Source organism: Mustela nigripes, chromosome 11 (genome assembly GCF_022355385.1).
Source record: "Mustela nigripes isolate SB6536 chromosome 11, MUSNIG.SB6536, whole genome shotgun sequence".
In the NCBI taxonomy this organism is placed as follows: domain Eukaryota; kingdom Metazoa; phylum Chordata; class Mammalia; order Carnivora; family Mustelidae; genus Mustela; species Mustela nigripes.
In genome coordinates, this window is record NC_081567.1 from 37,117,025 (window position 1) to 37,126,685 (window position 9,661).

The 9,661-nt window shown below is 61.5% G+C and overlaps 1 protein-coding gene across 2 annotated transcripts; it reads left to right on the forward strand.

The window, feature by feature from the left end:
- The first annotated feature begins 264 nt into the window (after positions 1-264).
- Positions 265-6,716, forward strand: PRSS27 (serine protease 27). 2 transcript variants are annotated; one of them, XM_059415994.1, is made up of 6 exons: positions 265-600; positions 3,447-3,473; positions 4,209-4,371; positions 5,125-5,396; positions 5,686-5,874; positions 6,320-6,409. In XM_059415994.1, the coding sequence occupies exons 1-5, from the start codon at positions 267-269 to the stop codon at positions 5,826-5,828; spliced, it is 939 nt and encodes a 312-aa protein (XP_059271977.1). In that variant the 5' UTR covers positions 265-266; the 3' UTR covers positions 5,829-5,874; positions 6,320-6,409. The 2 variants fall into 2 exon arrangements, with proteins under 2 accessions (XP_059271977.1, XP_059271976.1); XM_059415993.1 differs by having other exon boundaries at positions 334-600; positions 5,705-5,874; positions 6,320-6,716.
- Positions 6,717-9,661: the final 2,945 nt, after the last annotated feature.

Here is a 9,661-nt window from a genome sequence, read left to right on the forward strand (position 1 = left end):
CCCCCACACCCACAGCGCACCCCTGCCTTTGGTTCTGTAAGCACGGGTGACCCGGACTTCTCCGTGTCCCCGTCCTCATCAGGGTAAACCACAGACCTGATGCCCTGATACCAAGTTGGTGCTCAATAAATCAATGAATGAACCAATCAATGAATGAAAGAAACAGGGATGGTGGTGGGCCTGCTGCCATCAGCTTATGTGGGGCCTGTGGCCAGTTGGGGGGTGTCTGGTCAGTGATGGTGGAATCCCAGACCACAAGCACCCAAATGGGGCGGGCACACCCCTACCCCAAGACTCTAAGGTATTTTGGGGCGAGGGGTCTGCTCTCTCGGGGTTCAGGCACAGGTCATGGAGAAGTTGGGAGTTCTGGGGCACCTCCTTCCGCTGAGAGGAGCTGGGCGGGCCGGGCCAACAGGTCCAGCGGCATAGCCAAGCTGACACTCACCTCCAGCATAAAACCCCACTTCATGGAGCCCTGCACCTTGAGCCAGTGCTCACGGTCCTCCGGCCCCCACTGCGCCCCGGCCCAGTGCCCCCGCCAGGCTGAGACCATGAGGTGGCGGCCAGCCATGGCCCTTCTCCTGTGGCTGCTGTGGTTTGGTGAGTACTGGGTGCTGCAGGAAGGTGGTCCGCCTCCTGCCCAGAGGGGTGCCCTCTGGGCTTCCTGGGGCCCGAGAAAATCCCCCACTCCCCAGCCAGACCTGGGGCTGCAGTGCCCGCCTCCCTTTCCCACCCAGCGGGCACTGCTGGGCAGGGGGGAAGGCTCCAAGGTTCACTCTTGGGGCAGTGATGTGCGGAAGGCAGGATGAGGCTGGGGCACAGGTCCAGGAGGACCCTGTGGCAGAAACATGTGAGGGGCTCTCCTCCCTCTCCCCCCTGCCCCCATTCTCTCTGTTGCTCTGCTGTTGGGCCAAGCTCTGGATTTGGGGGTTCTGCTTCCTCCCATCTCAGTCTCTTCCCATCCCCAGATAAAGACACAGGGCTGCATGTGTGCAGGATCTGGACTTGGGGCCCCCAGGTTCCAAAGCCTTGGATCACCTTGTGCTGGGTGGGGGGAGGGGTGGCTGAGATGCCACCTGAGCCTGGGAACCCTCGGGAGGCGGGAAGGGGTTCACCATAGAGTGGGGGGCAAGGGGTGCAGGCTCTTGCCCCCGCCGGGCAGGGAGGATGTGTGGGGAGTAGCAAGGCCTGCCTCTCTTTCCCCTTTCCCAACCCTGGGTCAGGGTCAGCAGGTGCCAGCCAGGGGAACCCCACCTGCCAGGCCCCTTCCCACAGGGCAGGCTGCTCCCTGCCCAGGAAACACTCCCGCATTCCTGGGCTAGCCTGGCCAGCCCGGTGCCACCTCACTTCCCTGTCCTCAAGTCACCTCCCAGTGCCGGGCCAGGTCACCCCAGGCTTCGACTCTGCCGGGGCTCCAGGCTTCCAACCAGGGGTCAGAGGACACCAGGGTGGCACTTCAGTGGGGAGGCCCCCGTCTCTCCAGGCTCCACCGGGCCTCCCCAACCCTTGCTGCCTGCCTTCTGGCTTCTTGGCACAGGCATAATGACATTTTTGGAGGGAGCCCATCTCCCCTTGGGGTGTAATGCCATGATTGCTCCTAATGGGGTGAGTAATCACAGTCATTGCCAAAGTGGAAACAGCAGTGTGCATCCACAAACAGCTGTGAGCAGGAGCTGTGGGCTCTTTCAATGCCATCCTCACCCCCCCTCCCACCTACTAAAAGCTTGGGACTCTCCCATCCCCACCAGCCGAGCCTGACCAGCTATAGGAGGATGGGAACCTTGGCCCAAACGTGGGGCCTAACACCCCAGGTGGCTCACCCAGCCCCTGACAGGACACCCACCCTGCAGAGCCCAGGACTCCATAGTATGCCTTCCTGGTCAGCCAGCCCCCACAGCTGTTCTCTTTCTCTCTATACATTCCCTGGGCTCAGGGCCCCTGGAAGGGTGCTTCACCTGGACTGAGCTCCTGGGTCCCTAGGTGAATTGAGACCATGATTCTCCCTCCACAGTGAGGTGGGCAGAGCTCTGTGTGGCCCAGCAAGAGGATGGAGAGCTCAGGAGTGGGAGGCAGGCTTCCTAGACAGACCACACAAGCCAGGAGGGCTGCTCGGAGGCAGTGGCATTTCACTTGAGACTCGTTGGATTCACACGAGTAGGGACTAGGAGGAAAGGGCCTCTAGGCAGAGGGGTGTTGTTAGTAAGCACCCAGAGGTCAGAAGGCTCAACCTCTAGGAGAAGCAGAGAGTTGCATGAAGCTGGGTTGAGGAGTCTGCAAAGACTCAAGAGGGGGGTCCACCGGGCCACAGGAGTGCGTACTTGATCCTGGGTGCAGACAGCAGACCCAGCTGCATGTAAGGGAAGGGGGGCTGGCTGTGGGGAGAACCAGAAGGCCCTGGAGAATCTGCACAGGGAGGGAATGAACCTGAAGGGACGTCAGTGCCCACGAGGACTGGGGTGAGCTGATGCATCAACCAAGAGCAGAGCCATCAGGGCTTAGGAAGAGCAGCTGGTCGGGTGTCTTCAGTCCAATTAAATTATTTTATACTAGGTAAAGGGGGCTGGAGGGAACAACCTCCAGCACTTTAGAAGGGCATCTGTTAACACAAATCAGGCACTGGAATGTCCAGGGCAGATTTTCTGTCCCCATCACTGGCCTGGGCAGCATGCCTGCCCCCACACTTCTGCCTGGCACCCTTGCTTTGAAAACAGTCCTGCCTGTGCCTGCTCAGCCCCCTGGGGCCACCTTCTCCCCATCACAGCTTCATCGTCCAACCCCACCTTCAGCACTGGGAAGTGCACCCCCAGAACGGTGCTCTAGCAGGAAGCATAGGGGGCCTTGTAAAAGCCCCCAGAATCATGGAGAAGCATGGCTCCGCCCCCGCAGCCCCTCCCCTTTGGGGGCCTGCTGACCTCCTCTGGTGAGAATGAACTTGCCACACCCTCACTGGACAGCTTCTCCCCACCTCAGCTCTGATCAGGTTCCCCAACCCCCAGTCAACCAGATACGCTGGAGGCTCTGGGAGACTGGCAGGTATTTCTAGAGTGTTGTTGACACTGGGCTGGGGTGGAGGTTTCCTGTGTGCCTCACTGAGTCCAGAGATGTGGGGGGTGACAGGTCCTGGGGATACGGACTCTACTCTGACCCCTCTGCCTTCTCCCCTGGGGGGGTGGCCCAGCAGGGGGGGTCTCAGGTTCCAACTACAGAACACACTGAGATGCCGGACAGGTGTTCGGTACTTTAGGGGTCTGGAATCTTGGGAGGACTGACCCATGATGCCACTGGCTGGCTTCTCTCTACTTCCTGGAGACCGCAGAGACTTGAGCAAGACTCTGGGAAGAACCCTAAGGAGGAGGAGGGGCTGCCCTGACCAGCAGTGGTCAGAGGAGAGGCAGACCTTGGCTTTGGCAAAGCGGGCTGATCACCCCCTTTTTTCTCACCTCCAGGGACTCAGGGAGTCGCGGCATCAAGTGGTAAGCATCTGAGGCCCTTGGATGGGGTCAAGGGCAGGGGCCCATCTGAGAGCAGCAAGACTGGCCAGAGGCTCGCACACACCCCCGGAGCGAGGCCCAGAATCCAGAATCCAGGCTCGCACACACCCCCGGAGCGAGGCCCAGAATCCAGAATCCAGGCTCGCACACACCCCCGGAGCGAGGCCCAGAATCCAATCTTTCTGTGTCTCCACAGAAAGAGAACCAAGACAGGAGAGGAGGAAGGCCTGACAGGCGGTGCAGCGGACACGGGAGCCCAGCGAGGCATGACGCACAGGCACAGGGGAGGCGGGCAGGGAAGCACGACAGCGGAGAGGCTAAGGGCCATCTAAAATCGTTCTGCCATAACATTAACAGACGCCGCTGGGTCACCAATGTGTGTGGGACCGTTCCAGTGCCTGCTGTCCCTCCCGGAGCCTGTTTGCCGGGCCCTGGGTCAAGACCTTTCCAAGAATTATCTGAATCCTCTCCATGTCTCATGACTGGGGAGGTAGGCCTGAGGTCACCATTTCAGAGGTGAAGGGCGGGGAAGGGGGGCTTTCCCACAGCCAGGAGGTGTCTGCCTGTGACCGGTCGTCCACGCCCTTGACCTGCCCAAGGTCTCCCCGCAGGTCAAGGATAAAGACGGCCCAGAATTGGGCAGAAAGTGGAAACGGGAGTGTGGGGCTAGGAACCAGAAGGACTCCCAGTGAGTGCCGCCCCGGCTTTGTCCCCTAGTGTGCGGGCTCCGGAGAATGCTGAACCGGATGGTGGGCGGCCAGGACGCCTTGGAGGGCGAGTGGCCCTGGCAGGTCAGCATCCAGCGCAACGGAAGCCACTTCTGCGGGGGCAGCCTCATCACAGAGCGCTGGGTCCTCACGGCCGCGCACTGTTTCTCCAAGTGAGTCAGCGGGCCCCAGGCTCCCTCCACACCCAGCACCTCGGACAGCGCCATGGCCCAAAGGGAGGACCCCCCCCCCACACACACACACACTGGTCTCACCAGTGAGGCACTCTGCCAGGCCTGGGGCCATGGCCCTGTGATGCTTGCAGGCTCAGCCCATATCCTGGCTCTCTTCCCTGCCCCCCTCCCACACCTCAAATCCAGGACACTCCCTTTCCGACTGGGACTTGGGTTCCGGACGAGCCTGAGGGCTGAGGTCCCCCACACCACCAGACTTGGAGCGACCTGGCCCCAGACCCCCACCTGGTCTCTTGCTTCACCAGTGCTGCGATGCTTTGACATCTGAGGTTCAGAAATGTGGGCTCAGAGGGAGCAGGTCCTTTGCTCAAGGAAGGCTCACAGGCTGGCCCCCAGCGGGAGCCTGGGGGTGGCAACTCTGCCAACCCTCCCAAGTAGGGACAGTCATAGGAGGAAACTGAGTCCCAGGGAACTTGCCGGGTGACTTGCCCAAGGCCATCGGGCTTACCAAGGGTGTACACTCAAGTCAGGAATTAAAGCTGCTTCAGCTTCTAACCCCACCATACACCCCCCTGGGGAGGACGATTCCGAGGACTTCAGGCAGGCACGGTGGCCCGCGGTGAGGGGGCTGGTCTCAGAGGAACCACGAAGCCCCTCCCTGTTTTGAAGCTCCGTCCGACCCCTCCCAGTCTCTCTTCTGCCTCACACCAGCCCTCTGCTCTTTCCCACCAGCACCTCCCAGACATTCCTGTACCAGGTCCTGCTTGGGGCACGGCAGCTGGTGAGGCCAGGCCCACACGCCGTGTACGCCCGGGTGAAGCGGGTGGAGAGCAACCCCCTGTACCAGGGCATGGCCTCCAGTGCCGACGTGGCCTTGGTGGAGCTGGATACCCCGGTGACCTTCACCAACTATATCCTCCCCGTGTGTGTGCCTGACCCCTCGGTCGTCTTTGAGACGGGCTTGAACTGTTGGGTCACTGGCTGGGGCAGCCCCAGTGAGGAAGGTAATGGGGCAGAGCCGGGGGAGGGTGGGGACAGGCCCGCAGAAGGGCAGTGTGTGTGGGGGGAACCACAGCGACCAACACTCTTTTTCTGTTGACTGGTATGCGTGCATCTCTCCTCCGACGGGGCGAGGGGGTAAAGTGAGCTCCAAGGAGCCGTGGGCAAGCAGAGAGAAGGGGGGCAGCGAGAGCCGAGGTCCAAACCCAAGCAAGAAACGAGGAGGGACAGAGCTGTGGTTCTTAAGAACGCAGGCCCGTGGGGTGCTCGGTAAGCCAGCGTGCTGACCTGCAGGCTGTCCCGGCCCTCCCAGACCGCCTGCCCAACCCGCGGGTCCTGCAGAAGCTCGCAGTGCCCATCATCGACACGCCCAGGTGCAACCTGCTCTACAGCAAAGATGCCGAGTCCGGCTTCCAGCCGAAAGCCATCAAGGATGACATGTTGTGTGCTGGCTTTGCCGAGGGCAAGAAGGACGCCTGCAAGGTAGGGACCGGGTGGGCTGTGCCCGAGGCCGAGCCCTGCTCCCTAAGCCCCGGTCGAGGTGGGAGCCAGCCTGGCTGGGTCCAGGAGGCCCCTATAGGCGGGTCTGCCCCAGAGCCTGGCATTCCATCAGTTGGGAAGCACAGGCCCCGGGACCCCACTCAGTACGGCCATCCAGTTCACTGGTGTGCAGTGGGCCAGCAACCTTTGAAAACCCCTTGGAGGTGAATCAGAACAGGCGGTCTCGGGGTGCTAGGGAAATGGGCATCCCAGAGAAGAAAAGGAAAGACCAGCCAGCAGGTGGTGGGGTGGGGGGTCCCAGATAGGGACGCTCCTGGAGGAGCGAGGAGGGGGACAAGGAGAGGCAGAGTGGGTGCGGGCACCTGGGTGCCACAGAGGCTGGTTCTTGGGCCCGTGGGCTCTGATCGTGCCTTTGCTTCTCTCACAGGGCGACTCAGGGGGACCCCTGGTGTGCCTGGTGGGCCGGTCGTGGCTGCAGGCGGGGGTGATCAGCTGGGGTGAGGGCTGCGCTCGCCGGAACCGCCCAGGTGTCTATATCCGGGTCACCTCCCACCATGCCTGGATCCATCACATCATCCCAGAACTACAATTCCAAAAGGCCGGGACGGGTGGCCTGACGCGGGGGCCCCGGGGCCAGCAGCCCTCCGTTCAGAACTCTGTGCCCGGGCTGGTAGCCCACGCGGTCCTCTGGGCCCTTGTAGCCCTGCTCACCCTCCTCTGAGCCCCGGGACCCATGATGTACATTTGTAAATAGTGCTCCCATTCTTTCCCGCCAAACACCCATTTTTTATTTATGTTCACCCTCCAGTAAAAGCCCAACCTCAGTGCTGGCTCCGAGGTGCCTCGGGGGGAGGTGGGTGGTGGCACACCAGATCAGGGGTGGTGGGCTGCTGCAGCGCTGGGCTGGGGCAGAGGCTCCCCAGCGGGAAGGGAGCTGCGGCAGGTGCACAGGACACCTGTCCCCTGGCCCCTGCACAGGGGCTTCCCTGCTCCCAGCCCTGCCCCAGGATCTGCCAGTAGCGTTCTCACTGTATGCATTGAAGGGCACCCCTGGGGGCAGCAACAGATATCAGCAGAAAAAGACGGGGGCCCCATGGAGGGTCCTAGAGAAGGAAGGCTTTGCTCTCCCATGGCCCCCATGGCCTGTGTCTGAATCACCCCAAGATTCCTCTAAATCTCACCAGCAGGGTGACTCGCCCAAGCCTGTGCTTTCCTACTGCAATGTCAGGGGTGACTCGAGGGCTGTTCCTGGTGCCCTGGGCCCCCCCAGGGACTCCTTGTTCCCCTGGTACCTCTTGGCTCCTGGCTCCTTTTCCTCCACACCCTCCCTCAGCATTGACTTCCCAGGGATGAGCCCAAAACTGCAGGAAGTAGAGGGGCTGGAACTGGGGCCCACATCTGCTGGGAGACACCGGAGAACTTGTGACCTTCTCTTAGCCCTGAGAAGAGCATCCCCACCTGCCTTTCAGAGGTGACCGGACGGTGGTTAACTCACCGAGGTCAAGGCAGGGAGAGGTAGAGACACAGAGGTGGAGACACAGATCCTGTTCCTGGGCTCCCATGCCCGTGCATCTCCCTTATAGGTTCCAACCCCCCCTTCCAACAGCTGGCGGACAGCTATGCTGGGCCACCAGCCCTGACACCCCGGGAGGCCAGACCTCCCTAAGCCTCAGGGATGCAGGGACTAGCACGAGCCCCAAGTCTACACACTGCCTGGGCAGGCCACTCATGACCTTGGAGGTGAGCAGAACGGGTCCCTCCTGCCCAGGCCAGGCTCCACTTCCTTCTTCCATCCCCAGGATTTAGGGTTTAGGCCAGACCAGCCAGAGTCCTCAGTGGTTTGTGCAAGGATCCCCAAGAACTCAGAAATGAACTAGAACCCGTCACCAACCCCCCCAAGCTCTGCAGCCACCCCTGCTTCCCAGCCACCCTCTTGCGGCCTGTCACCACCAGGAACCCAGCACAGAGCTCTGGAGCTCAGGTCCCCAGAGTGCTCCAGTCCTACTCAGGCCCACTCGGTGTGGCTTCCCCGGGAGACCACCTCAGGCTCGCTGTCTGGCCCAGGCGCACCCATGGCAGGCCCCCCTTGCAGCCGGTCAGCCAGCTTCCTGTGCGGACCGACTCCTGGAAGGTATCTGGGCTGGTCTGGGAGCTCAACAACCATCCATGGGACGAGACTCCTAGGAAGGCAGGGCCTTGCTCCCACCACACACGTACGTGTGCAGACATGTGTGCACATGTACGCACACACACCTCTGTACAACACATGCACCTGTGCACACACTTGCCAGCGTACACAAAGGCACAGCTTGCCCAGGCCTGGTGCTGGGAAGAAAGCGGACCTGGGTATTTCTGGAATGGATCCACAGCCACTCAGCAAGCACCTGCTGTGAGCCAGCCCCAGGGACAGGGCGCAAACAAATACGAATTCCCTTCTGTGCCCCACTTTGGGCACGTCCCCACCACCAGGCAGGAAGGACTGGGAGGGGAGGCACTGGGGAGAGGCTCAAAGGGCCCCATGTCCCTGCTGGCTGCTCCGTGGCCCTCTAGGGAACAGGTGGCTTCAAGAGCTCCTTCTCCAGACCAGATGGCCTCCAAGTCCCTTGGGTGGGGGCGGGGGTTGTGCAGCAAGTGCACTGATGGGGTCTAGGTCAGGGTGGGGGGAGAGGGTCTAATCTGCGAGTGTCTTGAGGGGAGCCCTAGGGATGAATTCTGGGTCATCCTGGCTGGGAACAGGGGCTGGTCTGGGTCCTGCAGCCTTGGAGACCGGCCTGGGTGAATCCACCACTCCACTGTGGGGGTAGAAAAAGAATTAGGCCCTGGGCTGGGATGGGGGGTGCTTCGAGGTTAACTGGCTTCTGGAGGGAGGCCCCTCTGCTGTCTCTGTGCTGAGAGCCCAGGATGAAACCGACTGTGGGAGACGGGACAAGGACCAGGTTCCCCTTGGAGGCCGTGCCACCCCACCTCTGCCTCCTCTTGTGGGCTGTTCCAGCTTTCTACTGTCCTGGGGCACTCCCACCACCCCCATCCTCCCATCTCTGCCACAGGGCAAGGGTCTGGTCAGGATCCTTTGGGACACGGCCCCTATCCCCTGGCCTCCCCAAACTTGAGACTGGGGGCAGACATTCAAGAGTGGAAGAGAACAACAGTCTCGCATAGGCTAGGAGCCTGAAGGGCGAGTGTTGGGACAGGAGCTGAGAAACTGCCCAGCTGTCACCGTCCCTTCTCCCACCCTGGGCAGGGTGGCAGCTCATGCAGAACTTTCCATGTTGCTGCCAAGCCTCGGAGCGATCTGCCAGGGTGTGGAGGGGGGCATCAGAGAGCGGACGGACGGATGGACATGGACTACAAGTCCGTCCACTGGCCTAGGCCAGGGCCCACAGAGAAAAGCCCATCTTGGGGCAACCACAGGAGGAGGAGAGGGCTGACTTCTCTTCGGGCTGCAGTCAAACACAGACATCCACACCCGCGCGTGCACGATGATCAGCACATGGGAGCCCCAGGAAGGAAAACCGCCGGGCCAGCTCCCCAGGCCCCTTCTGGCCTCAAGGGCCAGGGATCAGACATTGCTCTGAGGTCCCAGAACTGGTCCTGGAGCATCTGTGCGGGGCTGGCAGGGGTAGGGGGAGCCTGATGCAGCTACGCCAAGGTAAGGAGCTCCGAAGGCAGGGCAGGCGGCATGCGCAGGAGGAAAAGGGGTATGTGTGCAAGTCAAAGCCAGAGACCAACTCCCTTCCAATCCAGGGGCCACTGCCCACACAAACTCTGA